The sequence below is a fragment of the Microplitis demolitor genome, chromosome 5, assembly GCF_026212275.2.
Source record: "Microplitis demolitor isolate Queensland-Clemson2020A chromosome 5, iyMicDemo2.1a, whole genome shotgun sequence".
NCBI classification, from domain to species: domain Eukaryota; kingdom Metazoa; phylum Arthropoda; class Insecta; order Hymenoptera; family Braconidae; genus Microplitis; species Microplitis demolitor.
This window is the reverse complement of record NC_068549.1, coordinates 8,804,232-8,824,747: the sequence shown is the minus strand read 5'-3', so window position 1 is coordinate 8,824,747 and position 20,516 is coordinate 8,804,232. Positions and strand designations below refer to the sequence as shown.

The 20,516-nt window shown below is 32.4% G+C and overlaps 1 protein-coding gene across 7 annotated transcripts in view; it reads left to right on the top strand.

Annotated features, from left to right (window-relative positions):
• Positions 1–20,516, top strand: part of LOC103568390 (rho GTPase-activating protein 100F) — a 35,631-nt gene that overhangs the window by 1,097 nt on the left and 14,018 nt on the right. For 4 of the 7 annotated variants that reach the window (XR_008403668.1, XM_014440101.1, XM_014440104.1 and 1 more), the window contains exons 3-9: positions 1,089–1,184; positions 1,892–2,114; positions 9,274–9,387; positions 9,501–9,680; positions 15,416–15,574; positions 19,471–19,700; positions 19,772–20,033. Coding sequence is in view for 6 of the 7 variants with exons in the window: in XM_014440101.1 (XP_014295587.1) it covers positions 1,917–2,114; positions 9,274–9,387; positions 9,501–9,680; positions 15,416–15,574; positions 19,471–19,700; positions 19,772–20,033 (1,143 nt within the window). In the remaining variant the exon portion in view is untranslated. Of the gene's footprint in view, positions 1–66; positions 460–1,088; positions 1,185–1,891; positions 2,115–9,273; positions 9,388–9,500; positions 9,681–15,415; positions 15,575–19,024; positions 19,157–19,470; positions 19,701–19,771; positions 20,034–20,516 lie in introns of those variants that run through there. The other 3 variants (XM_053738914.1, XM_014440102.1, XM_014440107.2) reach the window with 3 other exon arrangements.

Genomic DNA, 20,516 nt, shown 5'->3' with positions numbered 1-20,516 from the left:
ATATGTCCCACTAGGCGAGTCTCGACTTGTCGAGTCTGCGCCTTGCACAAGATCAAACATGTCCACCCTCGTAGTTGAAAGTTAAGGGATGCGGCGCGTTATCATTGCATTATCTTGAAATAGAATTTTTAGTGGACGGTACGCGTTTGTGGTTGGCAGCAAGTAAATTATTTACACTGTGATAAATAAAACTCACTATGTTCGGCAAATGCGGTTTTTTGATAAATGAAAACTGATTTCGATTTCATAAAATTTCCTCGCGTAGTTTGTATGTAGGTTCATGGTTAGGGTCTTGAGTCGAAAGCTCTGCTCTAGTCACTATAATTTTGTTATATGGTGAATTTTTACTTTTGTGTCTGCAAGTCATTTATCGTAATTGGTAACTTTCACTACTATATTAATATAAGCTTGCTAAAAATTTCGTGTGAAAACAAATAATTTATAAAATCGACGGAAAAAGTGAGTATCAAATGTATAATGCTCAACGCCTTTTTCCTTTTTTTGGTTGCCGTTTTCCACTCTAGATACTTGTGTGTGCTTTTTTGTATTGGTATATGTACAATTTATTTTATATCGATGATTAGAATTATCTATGTCATTAGTTTTTACGTTTTTTCACATTTAATCTCCAATATCTCTTTCCTTAAAAAAAAAATATATTGATCCGCAGCTGGTCCGGGACATTGGCTAGTACGCCACCACGATATCATAAAAGCTTTTTTGGAGCTTCAGGCGCGTGCGATCCCTTTTCCTTTTTCAATTTCATTTCTGTATTACTTATATTAATTTCACATTGTTTTTTTTTTCTTCTATAGTTTTTTCAACCACAATTTGAGATTTTATGTGCATATTGTCTCTTCCCTAAAATAGAAATGCGCAGTAGAAGTAACGGCTATGACTCTTTGATTGTCGGTGGTCGACCTTAATCTACGTCGCTTATCGATTTTACGTACTATACTCTTGTACACTTGAATCTGAATGAGCAAAGTATATTGCTGGTTGTTGCTCTTTGTCAACAGTTATGTTAATTAGACGTTTAGTAAATGATAATGTATCTGTATAACAATACTTATGTTATTATATTTCAGGGCAAATCAAGCAAGTAAATAAAGATGAAACAAATTAGTGATGAAGGGATAAATAGGGGCTTCCAGTCCCATCTCATAAGAGATGATTCTTAGAAGGTAATTATTTGTAAAATATGAATGAAACATTAGTTGAAAATTTAAGTGGGTTGAGTTGGTGCTGTTTCGTAATTCCTCGATAACTGATTTTTTAAATATATATACAGAAAAAAAAGATTTCTGAAAGCAAGAAATATTTTTCATTATAAATTGAAGACAACAATTTTCTTAGGACTCGAAAAAATTTCGTGACGAAAGAATTTTTTTCTCGCCTCAAAAAATTATTTCTTGTCCCAAGATAACTTTTGTTTTCAATTTATGAAGCAAACAATTTCTTGGGGTAAATAATGATTTTCTTGGAGCAAGCAAAAATTTATTGTGCCAAGAAATCCTTTTTTTCTGTGTATGCATCACTTTTTCAAAAAATGAAAATTATTAAATTAAAATTATCGAAATAGTTAGGAACTGTGATATCTGGTGATAGTTAAAATTTGTACTATGCATGTACAATACAGTACTTAAGAGCATGAATGTACATTTAAATGTAATTGTCACAAAGATCGTGGTTGTCTTTAAAATACTATTCCGTTTGAAAAAATTTGGCATAGACATTCGCTCAGTATCCAAAATAAAATATTAATATTTGTTAAATTAATAAGTATCTATTTATAATTTTTCTGATGAGTATAATAAGGGTCTAAGTTTTAAGGGTGATTAAAAATTTAGTTGTAACATATTAGAGTATCATAGATTATTTTTGATTGCAGAAAGTGGGTATGACGGGCCGAACTAATGCAGTGGCGAAAACACGTGCGCATCAAGTACGGTGGTCGAGTTGGTGTTGGTCAAGGACAACGAGAGGAAGACCAGCTGCAGGTGCGCGTCGTGCAGTTGCAGGGGGAAAAGGGTGCTCGACTCAGTTACGTTTGTCATCAGCCTCAACGTTGCAATACCAGTCCGACAATAATGCTTTGTTGTGGACGGAGAAAAGTGAGTTAATATATGATATTATAAAGTTAGAGCCTACATTGCAATGTAAAGGAACAATGGGATAATGAAGATAACTTTATTGAATGTATATTACAAACTATATTAATATGGATTACTCCATAGATTAGATAAATTTTAATAAAAATTTATAGGGAATTTATGCAACAGAGACGAAGCTCACTTTCTTTTTACAGAAGGCTGTTTTCTCTCCTATTTCAGGTATAAACGTGAAAACTTATAAGAAGAAATAGACTATTTGCTGACTCTCGAACTAGTTTTCATAGAAATATCATTTTCAAAAGTTCATAAATCAATGCTTTGTGACACACGGAGAGAAAAATATTGTCAGAATGACTATCCACGTATCTTCAAATGACGTATCGTCAGAATTACGATTCGTATACCTTATTTAAGAATACTCACATGTTAATTTAATAGTCTATAGTATCATTAAATTAAAGATATGCATTTAGGTTTGGATGAGTATTCATTTATTTTATTTAAAAATACGATAAATAGCCGTTCTAAACATATGTAGTTTCATTTATATGAGTATCTGTTTTGCCAGCGTGAGGATCCGTATAGCTAAATTGGCTATACGTTGTATTGTTCTCAGTTGCCGGTTGCCTAATTACAGAGTTTGCGCAATAGTCATGTCAGAGATTCATAGAATGCCTAAAATAAGGATATGAATCGTCATTTTGACGATCCGATGTGAGGAAACTCTATAGCTGAATTGGCTATATGGCGTATCATTAAGTAAGTTGAGTATACAACATATAGGCAGAATAGCAATACGTATACTTTGAAGATATTTTTCTCTCCATGTATTACCGACTTTAAAGAGATTGCAAAAAAAAAATTCAAGTTTAACTGACATTCTTAGTCAATTGACCTAAGTTTTAAATTTTAGTTAAAAATTTCATTTTTAATATTTGCTATACCACCGGTCAAGTAAAGGACTACTATTGTAATTTTTACAGAGTTAGTAAGGTCAAATAGCTTTTTTCGGTGTATAATAACGTTAGATATGACTTATTTAACCCTCGACGGTCACATGGGCTCCTAACAACTCGAGGCCATTGTTAACTCCAAATTTCCACATCTAAATTTCAAGTATTCAACTCCGAAAATCTCAATAGCTATTCAATTTGATAAAAAATTATTCAATTTTTTTTATAACTGTATATCTATAAAAAGATTTTAAAAAAACCAGTTACACTTTGTTTTTGATAATTGTGATTTCCAATCGAACATTTTGCTTTTGGTTTACCAAAATCAATATACTTTTTGAAAGTTCAACTTTCTCATTGATTTTATGTCAAAAAAAAATTTGATTTCCAACAATTCGTTACAAGATTGTAAAAAATACTAACCAAAGTTATACTTAACTTTATGCAAAATCACTTCTTCTACTTTTGGTCATACCTGGAAAAAAAAATGAATTGACTCTATACAGATTGCTGTTTTGAAATCGTCGACGTAAACCTATGAATACATGTATCGATCCACGTAGATCGATGGAGATCTATCGAGATCTATGTGAGTCTACTCAGCCCGGAAAAAAATTGTCAGACCTGATCATGCGTTAATCCTATGCGTGATCATGTTTGAAAATTGGTCAACCATGAGCAAGTATGATCATGTTTGACGAAGCATAATTACTAAAATGATGTATAAAAAAAAAAAAAAAAAAAAAAAAAAAAAAAACTGTGATGATTAAAAACGATTACAAATTTAATCATCATAAATCGTCTTTAATACTCATAATCGTCATGGTTTTTCACATTTAATCATCTCTAATGGTCAAAAGATTAATTATTATTTTACGATTAAAACCGATTCATGACTATTAAAAATTTTTAATTGTCATGAATTGTTTTTAATCCTCATACAGAATCAGAAATTGCAATATTATTTTACGATTAAAGACGATTATAAATTTGTAATCGTGATCTATTACATGTGATCTGAGGCTTTCTCGTTTATTTCCCGAGGTGTGTATATTATTTTTCTCCTCGACGGAGGCAAAAAAAAACATTAATAATATATCACACTAAAAGGGCCGAAAGTCGGAGATTCCTGCACTGCGTTCACAGGCGTGGAGTGCAGGAATCTCCAACTTTCGGCCCTTGTAGTGTATTCTATTTTCTCTTTATAGCTCGGCCAAAAGTACGTACTTTCGGCCTTGAGTTCACAGCAGAAAGTCTAACATTTGTGCCATACTAGGATTACTCGCGCGCTATCTATAACAACGGGCCGAAAGAAAGTAATAGCGGGACAAAAGAGTTTTTTTGTACGCCCTGGCGCAACTGTCACGTCTGTGTTTTTGAAATTGTGCTGTATTTATGGAAAAATATAGAAGCATGGTTATTAATTAGAAATTATTTCTTTGAAAAATGTGTAATAATAATTTTTTTTATAGATATATTTGATGCCTGCCCCCAGACTAGCAGCACTTGCTTCGCTCGTGCCGCAAATGTCGGTGCAGGCATGAATACATGCTAAAACGTAGTTATAGAATCTATACAAGCTTGATTTGTCAACGTATTTTCTTCCGGGCATAAAGAAAAATGATTTCAATTTTTTGTTTATTGCCATTAGTAATTTACTCATAAAAAATATTAGTGCGATTTTCGATTGTTATTTATTTTTGAATAGATAGTGAAATAGTATATTACATACCTTGACCAGTAAAGAAGAAGACCTCAGATCTCATGTTTGTCAGATTACATGTGATCTGAGACTTTTTTTATTTTACTGACCTAGGTATGTAATATACTATTTATTATTAATTTGGCTATGAATAAATTATACAAAATATTTAAATCATTTGTCTAAAATAAAGTTATGGGTCTTGATAGCTATCACCTAACTAGAGTTAATTTTAGTTAAAAGTAAACTATCAATTTTATTAGTTTAAGTTATCAATTAAATTATTATTAAATAGTATATTACACACCAAGAGAAGAAAGTAGGAAATTCCAACTCACGTGTATAATTGCCTACCCAAACCAAAAGTGAGCTTACATCATCGTCTATACGATTTTTCACCAGATCTGCACCTGAAACGAAATATTCTTGCCTCTGTTTGTGAGAACAATGGCACATGTACGAATTTTTATCATTTGTTTTTTCATAAAAGAGAAGAATGACTTTCCTCCCTCTAAAGAGCGTAGGAATGTAAACTTTCGATGCAAGTATGGTGAAATCTCTGCCTAAAAAATCCGATAGATTTTTATAGCTGTATGTATAAGGCCTTATACTTAACTATATCACTTCTTATAGAACTTATTCATTCTTATAAAATCTCTATAGGAATGTATGAGAATCTATTGGATTCTGTGAGATTTTCTAAACGGGGATAGTATATTGTGTGATAAGGGATAAAGCAAAACGATTTCAGATCAGGGTGAAGTTGGCTGATATCACCTGCAGTCAGAAATCGTGTTTCATCCTGAGTTACACACCATATTTTTCATGATTACCTGTATTAAAACTTGAAGTTTCAGTGCCAGCACCAATGGTGTGATCAACTATTAGTGTAAGCGTAAATTGCCATTTGCAATTTATAATTAAGCAGAAACTATAAATACTATTTATTATTCACGCTAATTTTTACAAAACTTAATCACAAAGTCAAAACTGTCATTTCCCTGTTTAGAAAACTTTATAGAATCCGATAAATTCTCATAAATTCCCATAGAGAATTTATAAGAATGAATGAATTCTATAAGAACGGCTAAAGTTAAGTATAGGGCCTATACACACAGCTATAAGAATCTATCGGATTTTTTAAGCAGGGTTATGTAAATAAAATAAATGGTCTAAAATTACTATTAAACAAATGACAAATATCAGGGTTGAAATTGCGAAAACCTTAAGTCAGCGAGCAGAAACATTATTTATTCTTTCCCAAGGGACAAAATAAGTTTGTTTCTGCCCGCTGACTAAAGGCACTCGCAATTTACGTATACGCTAATATTTGTTCGCGGCATTAGACTGAAATAAACTTGTTTCGACTGGCTGTAGAGACACTGGAATTTGAAGTTTCGATGCTGGTATCGTGAAATAGTATATTATACACCATGAAAGAAAAGTAGGAGATCTAACCCGTGTGTGTAATTGCCTACACGGAAAGAAATGTATGGCATTTATCACCATCTTATACACTATCGCATGAGTACCATAAGTATGGCGTGTAGCACCATACTTATGGCATTATGTACTATACAGTATAGTAGGAAACGTCGCAAGTATGATGATATACGCCATATACTTATGGTATTCAATGCAGTATTATATAAGAGTATGGTGATAGACGCAACACATTCCTTTGCGTGTATTCGAGCCGAAGGCGAGGGTGGCAAACATGTGGATTCAGATATCCTATCTTTCTTCGCAGTATGTATATAATTTTTTTGTAGACCTGCACCTAAAAATTTAAATTTTTGCCTCTGTTGAAGAGAAAATGGCACATGCGCTAATTTTTATCACTTGTTTTCTTGTAGAAGAGAAGAACAACTTTCTTCCCTCTGAACAGGGCAGGAATGTACTTTTGGCGCGGGTATGGTGAAAAATAATTTCATTTAAAATTAAATTATTCATTACATTATTTCAAATAGCCCATTTGATTTTCATTTGAAATTGAATTAAAAGCTAGGTTATTTTGCACTGTCCATATCCAATCCATCTATTAATCAAACTATTTTCAAATAAAAATTTTATAATTTAAACAAATAATGTAACTATTCAAGAATTAATCATTTTTTTAATGAAAACTCTCGCAGATTTGAATCACGGTGGAAACACCGTGTAAGTGTGAACACCGTGGATCCACCGTGGTTACACGGTGGGTTTGTTCCATTTTACCACCATGTATACACAGTGTATCCACTGTGACTACGCTGTGTATCCACCGTGATTCCACGGTGGCTTTACCACCGTGTATACATCGTGTTTCCACTGTGATTACGCGAAGTATCTACCGTGATTCCACGGTGACTTTGTGCGATTTCACCAGCGTGGTTCCACGGTGTATCCACTGCCTAATCACAGTGAAAACACCGTGTACACACGGTGGTAAGGCCACCGTGGAATCACGGTGGATACACCGCGTAATCACAGTGGTAAAATGAAACAAATCCACGGTGTTTCCACCGTGATTCAAATTTGCGAGGGAAATTAAAATTTTTTAATCAAAAAATTCGCAATCCTGTTTGTAAAATTATGACTTTGCTTGAATCATGCGCGCTTCAACATTGCTTCGTTCGAATTATACATCCTTATGTATGATCATACATGATTTATGAATGACTTTAGATGAACAATATACGATTATTCTTTTCTCGCCATGCATGATCATACATAATTGAGTAAAACTATCCATGATTCATGTATGCTCATACTCAACTTTGTATGAGTCATGCCTGATAGTTCTTGTCCCTTTATGTTTGATCATGCATGGTCAAGCATGATTTTGCATGTATAATCATGTCTTCGTCGTGCGTGATCATGTTTGGATTTTTTATTGAAAGAAATTTTTATTGAAATGCAACTCTCAAAGGGATCGTGGTGGAGTCATAAATGGAAATATTTCTGTTTTTTTAACTATGAGACTTACAGGCTTGAACTATTACACGAATGTTTCTTACACTTATAAGAATCCATTATTATTAGTATTGTTATCGAAAATAAACTACGAAGGGGTTTTCGTTGAAATGTCTACAGAAATAGCTATTAAAAAAAAAAATTTAATTGCGAAAAAAAAATGAAATGCTTTTAATTAGGTCTGAAATGTAATCTAATGTATTAAGAGTGTTACTTAGAGCAGGAATTATACATAATTAAGATTGATGAAAAAATCCCGGTTACTGCTGGGCTCAAACCTGCATCCTTCCGATTCAAAGTCTTTGATACTATCCACTGCGCTGCCCAAGTATGCGATTGCGTCAGTGTAAATAGTATATTTATTATAATACAAAAGAATAGCTGATAGAGTAATAAAAAATCCGTAATGCAATGATCGATGTACTCTTTGTATAAATATATCATTGTCCTGTACTTTGTTTATTTTTTAGCCAGTAAACAAAATATTAAAAGAAATTAAAAATTTTTATGGTCAAATAAATTATCAATCAATGGATTATAACTTCATGATACTTCAAGAAAATAAAAAAAAATCATTCCAACAAAATTTTATTCAACCAAAATTATTCTAGAAAGAATAGGAAAGAGGGGCACAAAACAGAATATCCTGTTCAGAAAAAGTGAAAAATAATTTGATTGTTTATAAACAATTTAGATAAAAAAATTAACTTTAACATATATATCATATATAAATGTTAAAAACATATTTGTTGTATTATTAACTTTTTTCAAAAAAAAAAAACCTTATAATGACAAATTTTGAGCATTTCGGATTATACATGAATCATAGAAGTTATTAAAATAATTATAATTTTTGTATTGGGTTATCCTACGAAGGATCTTTTGCATTGGGATGGCCCAACAAGTTCCCGATTGGGTCCCAATATGGCAAAACCAATATAAGTCACTTACTTTTGGATTGGGCTATCCCAATAAGTTCCGGATCGGATTCCGACTGGGATAGACTTACTGGTCATGCCACAGCTATTCTCAACTGCGACCCAATGTATGTATTGGGACAATTTCTAGTCAGACTTACCAATATCATCAGTTTTCCGATATTATTACCGTACTCTTACACTCAAAAAATTAAATTATAGGAATTATCATCTAGTTATGGTAAAATTCTTACCATCAATCTGATCGTAGTGAATGATTGTATAAATCATCTAAATTGTAATAATTATTATCAAGATGGTAAATGTTACAATCTGGATTATTTATACAATCATCTAGATAGTATTCACTACTATCAGATTGATGGTAAAAATTTTACTACAACTAGATGGTAACTCTTATTATTTAATTTTTTGAGTGTACCATAATTAACACTGTAATAAAAAATTTGACCGTAACGTAGTTAAATTTACCGTATTTTTACCACCACAAAGAAAAAAATATGTGACTAAGCCGTACTTTACAGTCGAGTTTCGGCTTTTTAACGATAAATTTTTCCGTGACTCTAATTAAACATGAGATATTAAAAAATACTACTATTATTTGGTTTTAGGAAGGAAGAGGAGAAGTAACTGATATAAGTGCTAGCCCGGGTCGACTGGCACCTACAAATCAGTTGCGTCCCAAAGATCCCCCTCCTATGGTCATACAAGGAGATTTTCGAAAGGTATACAACTTAGAAACAACGAAATTACTAATTTAAATGTATTTTTATGTAGCTCATTATTATTTTCATTCTTTTACTTTCTGTTGGTATACTTAAGATAGAGAATTTTACAGGTGAGTGGAATCAGCACGGAGATATTCAAGCAAATCGAAACAGTTGAGAACGATCATGATGCTTCAACTGCGGCTGCTCTGGAAGCAGTGGAAAGACACGGAGAGATGGTGGTACGAACTATTGAACCTCGACAAATAGGAAGACAAGCTGCAGGAGCTAAGAAATTCACTGCCTTTCAGGTGAGGTTTATTGAAATAACTCAAGTACTCGCCTACAAAGAATCGGTTACTATTCCCAAATAAATCAGTTAATTTATAACAGATAATCGATTGATTCACTGAAGATCGGTGATAGATTTATCATAAACACTTGTGATATATTGTGAGAAAAGTAGTTTCAACTTTTATCGTCTTGAGTGTTTAATGAACGCCCGGGAAAAACGAATTATATATGACCATATATAATCATATGTGTGCTTACTCCATATATGGCCATACATAAAAAATAAAAATATATAGTCATGTGTGATAGATTGGATAGACCATATACAGTTTGAGATGGCCATATATTTCACTTGACATGACCATGTATGAAAATTGGCAATATATCGCTTGATATGGCCGTATATATAACTTAATATGGCTTTGTATAGAAATTTTAACTAAATTTCAACTAAAAAGATTTTTTATTCTGTTTTAAATTTTTTGGCTTCTTCTTGTTCAAAATTTTCGTTTGCTTCTTATTTGGCCTTCTTTCTTTCTGTTTTGCTCTCTTTTGATGTGTCCAAGCCGTGGCGGTTCACATATTCGATACTTATGCGTGTAAAATCGTGGTTGTCGACTTTTAGATTCATAAAAATACACTTACACAAATCAGATCTTAAAAAAAATTTGACACAATATGCTTGGATACATATACATTCAAAAAATGTAAAAAAAAAAAAAAAAAAAAAAAAAAAACAAAAAAAAAAAAAACGATTTTTCAAAAATGATCAACTAGACTACCCCCTTAAGAAAAAAAAATAATTTCGTATTACTTTTATTACAATTACATAATTTTTAAAAATAAAATTTATTAAATTTAGTTGATTATTTATTAAGAACCAAATTTATCACGGTACATGGGCATTGAATATCATAATATTTTTACAAAGTTTTTATACTTAATGAATTGGAGATTCATCTATGACTTTTTTTTAACAAAAACGAGTGAAATCAGCTAAAAAACAGATTTCATCTGTAAAAACGTGCGCCAAGTAAGTATCTATAGCAGTGAAAATTATTGAAATCAAAGTAATCACCAATTATTTGAGCGGCACATAATAAAAAATTAAAATTTTTTTCCGCCGATTAGATATAATTTTTATATAATATAAAAAAAAAAGTTAAATTCAAAAATTATACAGATAAACTTGGCGAGTCAGTATTCAATTGAATAATAAGTCATAATATAGTACTGACTCGCCAAGTTTATCTGTATAATTTTTGAATTTAACTTTTTTTTTATATTATATAAAAATTATACCTAATCGGCGGAAAAAAAATTTTAACTTTTTATTATTTGCCGCTTAGGTATTTGGTGATTACTTTGATTTCAATAATTTTCACTGCGATAGATGCATACTTGGCGCACTTTTTTACAGATGAATTCTGTTTTTTGGCTGGTATAATATCAAATGCATATAATAACAAAAATAAATTTGATGCTCTTTTCTCAACAAATTGATAATTAATAATAATGAAATAAATATTTGTAACGGATATCTTGAACCAAGAAATTCTTGTTTAGACAATATTATTTTATTTTCTCTGTATCGATGGTGAACTTTTAGATATGACTATATAACTACCTATGCCCACACATAGTCATATCTACCTATAAATTAATTTATTCGAAAACTTTATATGCCCGTATATAGTTATAGATGATTCTATATAGTAATATATGGACTCTTTCGAAAAGTATATACAACTATATATGCTTCGATCAAGCTATATATGGTTACATATAATACGTGAGGTGTATAAAAATTGATGGTGCGCTTTTATATTTATGACTACATGAAACCATACATAGACATTAGGGTGCATCGTTTCGGAGCAACATTTTTTTTTAAGTGCATGTAAAAAAAATTCTATGTCGATTACAGACCTAGCTCATTGAAAAATTCGATTTCCTATTTAAATAACACGGGAAAAGTTTTTTATAACATTGAATATTTTTAACTCGTTGACAGATCGATAGATCGAATAGACTAATACATATTTTCGTAGGAAATTGAACGCTCTCCAAAAAAGTACTCTTATCATTTTTTGATAAATCCATCTGTTCAAAAGTTATTAAACTGTAAAAAATTTGTTGGACCCGGTGTGGTGTAAATGCATCGGTGTAGAAATTTTGGTGTGAAAATTACACCGAATCCCGTGTGAAATTTGAGCAATGTGAATTTTTATGTTTTACACCGCCAAACGAGTAAATGAATAAATGTAAGGGAAGGGGGCAGGGCAAAATGGGCCCCCCAAAATCGTTAATGCCTCGAAATATTTAGGGGCAAAATGGGCCCCTGAAATTTTGGATGCCTTGAAATATTTGGAGGCAAATTAGGCCCACCAAAATTCTTAACATGAAAAGTGTTGAGACGGGGAGGGGTAAAATGGGTCACAGAGGCAAAATAGGCTACTGAGACACAATAGTCCCCCCAAAATTCGTAACATGAAAAGTGTTGAGAAGGGGGGGGGGGGGGATAACATGGGTCACTGAGACAAAATGGGCCCCTTAAGAACAAAATTTTCGTATCCTCAGTTTTTTTTTACTTGTTTTACTTTTTTTTACTCTCTGCTGAGTTTTTGGTGTTAATTAGCTGTGTCTATTAAAATTACAAAATCCTAAAAAGTTGGGTAAAACGGGCGCCAACAAAACTCAATGTATGTTTCTCGTTTGTTCTATGTTTTGAAACTTTTTGCTATGTATTTACTATAAAAAAGAGTTCATGGTAAAGATTTAGACCGTAAAATAACTAAATTCAGAGTTGTCTGTTCAAATACTAGTTAGTTGATTCAAAAAAATTGAATTTTCGCGCCAAAACATAATTTTTCAAATAATCACCCGTCAAAGAACTCCTTACCATTATTCTTTACTCAATTCTGGTAAAAAAATTTTACGAACCCATTGGCTAAAAGATATTCATAGGTTTTCAAAGTCCAGGCAGCCCATTTACCCCCCCCCCCCTCCTAACACTTTTCACGTTAAAAATTTTGGGGGGACCATTTTGCCTCAGTGGCCCATTTTACCTCTGTGGCCCATTTTACTCCTCCTCATCCCAACACTTTTCATGTTAAAAATTTTGGTGGGCCCAATTTGCCCTCAAATATTTCGAGGCATAAAAAATGTTAGGGGGCTCATTCCCTCCCCCCCTTCCCTTACATTTATAAATTTACTCGTTCGGCGGTGTAAAAAATAAAAATCCACACTGCTAAAATTTCACACGGGATCGGAGTAATTTTCACACCAAAATTTTTACACCGATGCATTTACACTACACCAGGTCCATCAAATTTTTTACAGTGTAGAGCTCGAAGTAAAGTTCGAGATTTTTTTATTTTTCCGGCAAAACTATCAGACTTATCACAAAATGTTATAGGATCTTTTTTTGTTAACGATTTTATTCTCTACAAATTATTGCCAGTAAACTTTTTTTAAATTCGGCATTGTTTTCTAGTTATTTTTATTTCAATGTTGAGCTCTTGAAATCGATCAGAACACTACTTTTTTAAGAGCTTGAAATTGAAATGAAAATAATTAGACAACAATGCGGAATTTGAAAAAACTTTACTGGAAATAATTTGTAGAGAATGAAATTGTCAACAAAAAAGACTTTATCAAAGACAAATAAGATTTTGTCATAAATCTGATAGATTCGCCGAAATAGTAAAAAGATCTCGAAATTTACTATAACTCGAATCCGAGCTCTAATAACTTTTGAACAGATGGATTTCTCAAAAAATGATGAGAGACATTTTTTGTAGAGCGTTCAATTTCCTACAAAGATATGCATTAGTCTATTCGATCTATTGATGTGTTAACGAGTGACAAATATTCAAAGCTTAAAAAAAAAAATTTTCCCGTATTATTTGAATGCACGGAAAAAAAAGAACTGTTGCTACAACAGGACTTGGTCCTATAGCAGCTACAAGTAACGAGTATAATATATTAATTTAATTATATATATCAATAAATATATTTATATATATTAAGAAGGCGGCTGAGGCAGCCGTTCGGCATGCGCGTGGCTCGGGCGATCACCGAAGTTAAGTTGCATCGAGCATGATCACTACTTGGCTGGGTGACCGTTTAGCCACACGTCGGGTTCGAACGAAGGTCTCTGATCGCTAAGCGCGGGATGAAGATACAGTGATCGGTAAAATGGGAATTTTATCGATCACTGGAGCTGCACCCAAACCAAACTGTACTGGCTAGGTTTTCTCTGTGGTTTCCCTAGCCACTGCACCTCCATTGCACAAGGGAGGTTGCAGGGCATCACCGTAATGATGCAATACAGCATAAGCACAAGTCGGGCCACAGCCACACAACGGAAGGCAGAGGAGGAGAAGTAAAGCAGTTTGCGATATAAAGGCAAAAAGTGTAAAAGGCCGTAATTGCGGCTATACACTAGAAAACAATTAAAATTAAAAAAAAAAATCATATATATTAAGAAACACACTGTAAAAAATGATCGGGGTAAGTCAAGCGGTATAGGTGTTTAAATTTACGATGTTGAAATAACGTCGCCGCCGGTGTGAATATATTTTATTTTGGGAATGTGTGCACATGTGTATGCGCTCGCGCTCGCGCGCGTGTTTCTAAGTGTGTGCAATCTTGTGTGTAAGTGTGTGCACTCTTGTGTCGAGTGTGTTAATACTCTGAGCGGACGTAGTTTGTCCCGCTTTTACACCGGCTTAACAACGCCGAATTTCCCCTCTCACACCAGTGTAATTGATTTTAACCGCGCGGAGTTCAAATGAGTCCATTTTTAACACCGCTCTTTTTATAGTGTATTATTATAAAAATCGGACATAGAAATTTTTTCAATTATTGAATTTTTACCGCCAAACAATTTTGGCGCTTATTTTAACTAATTACATTTAATTCAGTTACGCATGCACAGAAGGAAGTCAAATTAGAGACATATTGAACCGGAAGTAAAGTCATCTGATTGGTGTTGATTGAAACAATTAACGTATGTTGTCAACAAAGTTGTGATCAGTTGGTATTGTTGGTATTTAATAAAAAATTCATCCTCTGCTTGCGACAGGATTATTCCTGTGATTGCAACAGGAAGATTTTTGTTGCTGCAACAGTAACATTCCTGTTTCAGCCACAGGACTAGACCTGTAACTACTACAGGACATTCCTGTTACAGCTACAGGCCTGGTCACGTAGCTATAACAGGAATATCCTAATGCAACCACTGGTTATTCTTGTTTCAGCAACAAACTCATGCTAGAGGAACGTTCCTGTTGCAGCGACATTTCTTTTTTTTCCATGTGGGAAATCAAATTTTTCATTGAGCTAGGTCTGTAATCGACATAGAATTTTTTTCCTGGCTCAAAAAATTTATTTTGAGTTAAGCTATGATTTTTTTCACATGCACTTAAAAAAAAAATTTTTTTATAATGTTCATATATAATTATATACAGCTAGAATGGAACTATCCGAAAAGTTTATATTCCCATATATGACTATATATGCCCTGATCGAGCCATACATGGCCTTAAATAATATGTTGGGTAATATAAAAATAAGTGGTGCACTTTCATATATGACTATATAGAACTATATGTGCCTTATATGGTTATGTATAGTCATATATGGAATTGTTCAAAGTGTATATATGCCCGGGCGGTCGCATCTGAGTTTTTCTTCATTTTAATACTTTTATTCGTAATTCATAAAACATATAATTTATTATTTTCAGGATTCTAAACATCTTGTGCACTTTGTAGAGATAATCAAAAGACCAGGTCAAACGTTGGGATTGTATATACGCGAAGGTAACGGGATTGATCGCAATGATGGTGTTTTCATATCGAGAATCGCAATAGAGTCAGCGGTCTACAACAGTGGCTGTTTAAAGGTAATCACAATCTATTGAAACATCCCGCCTAGAAATTTTCCCTTATTTGCTTATCATCAGGTGTCTATCGAATTTGCATAAAGTATGTCTTAATAAGGAAAATCTGATAACATTACTGGACCAACAAATCGGCCCTATATCGGGCCATTACTGGACCAAGAATGTCGACTAATGGCTCAGCAATGGCAATTTTTATCGGCCGACAAACGGCTTACAAATACGATAAATTTAGCCTGTGCTACGGTAAACCTATTGTAACATCCAGCCCTTTTATTTCACATAAGATTATTCGTATATGGTACAAAACACGTTCAAACTACGGTGAAATATAGTAAATTCAACGTAAAAAACCATAGACACCAAATTTACAGTGATGTAACAACTCGTAAAATACAAGAAATTAACCGTAGAATATGGTGAATCCACCATAAAACGGTTGGGAAATATGAAAAAACTATTATAGGACAACAGGTAAATCCACTGTAGAATAAGGCTAATCCGCTGTAGAATTGTAAGGAATCAATCGTCAACTACGGTAAATTCACCGTAGCATAGGTAAACCCACCGTAAAGTACGTTATATCCTCCGTAAAATACGTCAATTTCACAGTGGTACAAGTGAAAAATCCATAAAACAGTTACAATTAACCACAGACTAACGCGGAATCTTTTGTAAAATTCGATGAAACGACCGTAATTTACGGTAGACATTTACAGTGAAATGTGGAAAATTCACTGTAAAGTATGGTAAATCCACCGTAAAATACGGTAAAGTACGTTACAGCCTTCGTAAAATACGATAATTTCACAGAAATACGATTGCAAAATCCATCGTAAAATATTAATAATGAATCACAGAACAACGCTGAACGTTTTATTTTAAAAAACAGAAAATACACCGTAAATTACGAGGTCGAACGGACTAAAGCACAGGGCTTGAACTTCTTTCCTATTAGATGTGATGGGTCGGCAATTCGAGTCCATCATACGTTGGAAAAAATAAGGATTTCTTCTTCACCAAAGTTCAAAAGTTACCCTGATAGCCACGCTGATCGTCACCTTAACCGTTAACTTCAAGCTACGGTCGTATTCTGAAGCCAACTTAAAGGAAAGTGTTGGAGAGCAAACAGTTACCTTTAAGTTGACAGTAAATTGTCTGTAACTTGAATTCAATTTGACTACACAGAAAAAAAGGATTTTCGGCGCAAAAAATTTTTTCTTCTTCTAAGAAAATTTTTACTTGACCCAAGAAATTTTTTGTATTAAAAAGTGCAAACAAAAATTTTCTTGGGTAAGAAAAAATTTTCTTGGAACTAGAAAAAATTTCTTAGCCGAGAAAAAAATTCTTGAGCCAAAAAAAATTTTTGTCTTCAATTCATAATACAAAATATTTCTTGCGCCAAGAAATTCTTTTTTTCTGTGTACAAGTGTTACCCTGATAGCCACACTTTAAATATAATTACTCAGCAAGTTCTGCAGTAAAACATTTTTGGCTAACTTAACGACAAGTTTCTGGTAAGCCTCGGCTGGATAATACTTGCGTGCAAATTGATGCAAATCAACTGCCGGTATCTGAATGTGATTTGACAGAAAAACTTGTCGCCAATTTGAAGTCAAATTTTCAATCAACCTAACGTCATTGTCTGACAGTAACATTTGTAGTCAAATTGAATTCAAGTTATACAGACAATTTACTGTCAAGTTAAAGGTAAGTGCTTGCTCTTCAACACTTTCCTTTAAGTTGGCTTCAGAATACGGCTGTAGCTTGAAGTTAACTTACGTTTAAGGTGGCTATCAAGGTACTGTCAGACAATGACGTTAAGTTGATTGAAAATTTCACTTCAAATTGACGACAAGTTTTTCTGTCAAATTACATTCAGATGACAGCAATTGATTTGCATCAATTTGCACGCAAGTATTATCCAGCCAAGGCTTGCCAGAAACTTGTCGTTAAGTTAGCCGAAAATGTTTCTCTGCAGCACTTGCTGAGCAATTATATTTGAAGTGTAGCTGTCAGGGTAGGAATAACGTAAATTCCTTGGTTCGAGTAATTTTTTTTTTTAATGTATTTATAATTTTAAATCGCTTCAAATACTTTTGAATCGTGAAGCCGAATTCAAAAGTATTTGATATTTACAATTGTAGATCGCTCAAATATTTTGAAATTGTAAAGGTGAATTCAAAATAATAATTTTAAATCGCTTTGAATCTTTTCTAATAGCAGAAGTTAATTTAAAAGTATTTAAATTTTATAATTTTAAATCGCTTCAAATACTTTCTAATCATTAAGGTGAATTCAAAAGTATTATAAATTTTTAATTTTAAATCGCTTTGAATATTTTCTAATAGCAAAAGTGAATTTGAAAGTATTTAAATTTTATGATTTTGAATCACTTCAAATACTTTATAATCTTGAAGGTGATTTAAAAGTATTTGGATTTGGAAATTTTGAATCGTTTCAAATACTTTTCAAACCCGTACGAGAATTTGATCTGATTCGAAGGAATTCGAAATTTTGGAATCGCTTCTTTTAATCAGAGACATATGCGCCACTCGGTGTAAACTTCAATTCAACTTCAGTAGCGGACTCGTTGTACAATTGTTTCGAGAATAGTAATGTTTCGACGTGTCTCTATGAACATGGCTTCAAAAATGGCTCTCATAACTCAACAATTTGTATACAATCATCGATCGATTCTCTTTTAGGACGGCTGATATTGTTCACCGGCTAAAAATCCGCATCGTTTTTCTCAACATGACTATTATACCGCTAAATTAAGTTATATCAACGATTGTTCCACACATTAGTTCTGTTATTTCAGAATATTTATAATATCAATGATTTACAAATGGCGCAACCCTAAAAACATGGGACTTTTATACTGCAATTGGTTCTTTACTTTATTAAAATGGATCATTGAATATTTACTGCACAAACAGTCCCATCATATCACTAATTCAATCGGCGATATACTTGGGACTAGTTCGCAGTGAATATTCACAGATTTGCAATACTTTTCACTGATTCATTTTACGATAGTATGCTATGCAGAACTGATTACAATGAAGAACTCCATGTCACTCTGAAAATAGTCAGAATATCTTTCTAGGACTTAAAAATATTAATATCCTATGAAAACTCGATTTTCGAAAATTCGGTTGAAAATAATATCACTTTCCAAACTTATTAAAAATTAGCGATTTTCATTAGCGGGAAGTTAAAAATTATTTTTTATTTTTCTTGTTGAAGAATCGATTATGATAAAGGTTTGAAACTTAAAAAAATTAGCGTTTCCACACTGATAGAAGTATTTATTTGATATTAATAAATGTATTTATTTGAAGAAACAGTTTTTCAGCCTTATTTGGCTGAAATAAGCATTTATTTGCCTCAAATATAGATTTATTAATAGTTAATAAATCTCATATTTGAGTGAACATCACTGTGATTTTTGACTACAGCGCCACTTTCTATTTACAATACCTTTCAGTATACTGTCTAGTGTAACAAATTCTAAATATAATCAACTAAATATTGTTTTATAAATAAAAAAAATGCTGAATATTTTTTAAATTAATTACTGTGCGTATTATTTTCTAAAAAAAAAAAAATAAACTTAAGTGGGACTATAAATTATTTGTCATAACCCTACTTAATTAGCTTCATGTGTCATTTCCTATTCAAATAAACCATTTATTAACTATTAAGAAATATTTATTTGGTTCAAATAAATCTCATTTAATAAATCATTTAGTAACTATTCATAAATCTTATTTGGTTCAAATAAATTCGTCTATTAGTGCATAGTAACTTGACTGGACTTAAGATATGCTTATCAATTAATGCCCGTTGATATCTGTTCATGAAGGATATGAATTATCTTTGAAACATTTTAGGTTGGCGATGAGATTTTAGCAGTAAATCTCGTAGACGTGACGCATATGAGTTTAGACGATGTAGTAATTTTAATGTCCATACCAAGAAGATTAGTTTTGGCAACACGACATGGACCTCACCAAACAATCGCTCAAAGCCGTCAAAATGAGCACAAAACCCCGCCGGTAGTAGTTATTAAACGGGAACTCAATGAAGATGAAAATGATCACGTAACTAACAACCACATTAGGTAAATAACTGACTTTACATAAAATTCTATGAATCTATAGTTAGTAATATTTATTTATATATTTTTGATAGTAGAGACAGTAACAGACGGAGAGGTGATGGAAGAGAAATGCTTCCGTCTCGATCGAGGCTTGGTCTTAATGGTTTGGAGTCTAATCAAGATGCTAATGCTAGTAATGGTGATCTTTACTACAATTCTAGACCTGAAGGGCATTGGTCCTACCAACCTCCACCACCTCCAATTATTACACATCAGCCAAAACCTTCGACAACTCAACATTTTCAACCATATGAGCGAGGATATCCAAAAACCTTGGAAAGCCTGGCTGAAAAAGTAAGACAAATGTCTATTTATTGTTATAACTACTTGCAAAAAATTATGGGTCATAATATTTCAAAGAATGTTGGAAAATCCAAAAGTGTACACCTCAATCGCTCATTTTATTTTCAATTATTAATTTTTTTTTATTATTATTTCATAAGATTAATTAATTTTTTTTAAATATGAATTTTGACTTTTAAATTATTAATTTATTTCTTATTTTTAGTTGAATATATTTTTATTAAATTTTTTTTCAAATATCTCGCCTTTTTTTTCTTAGATGTCGCTCTTTTTTTCAATCTTATTGCCACGCTAGTGCTGCTGCCAGTGGTTGATGGAGTGAAAAAATGAAAAAAATAATAATAATGGCAACAATAAAAATGACAGCTAAATTTTTCGTAAATAATGAGTTTTTACGTTTTTTATTGATTACAATTAATCAAAAAGATTTAGATAGTAATTTTCAACAGGGTTCTTGCGATCAAAAATACCAAG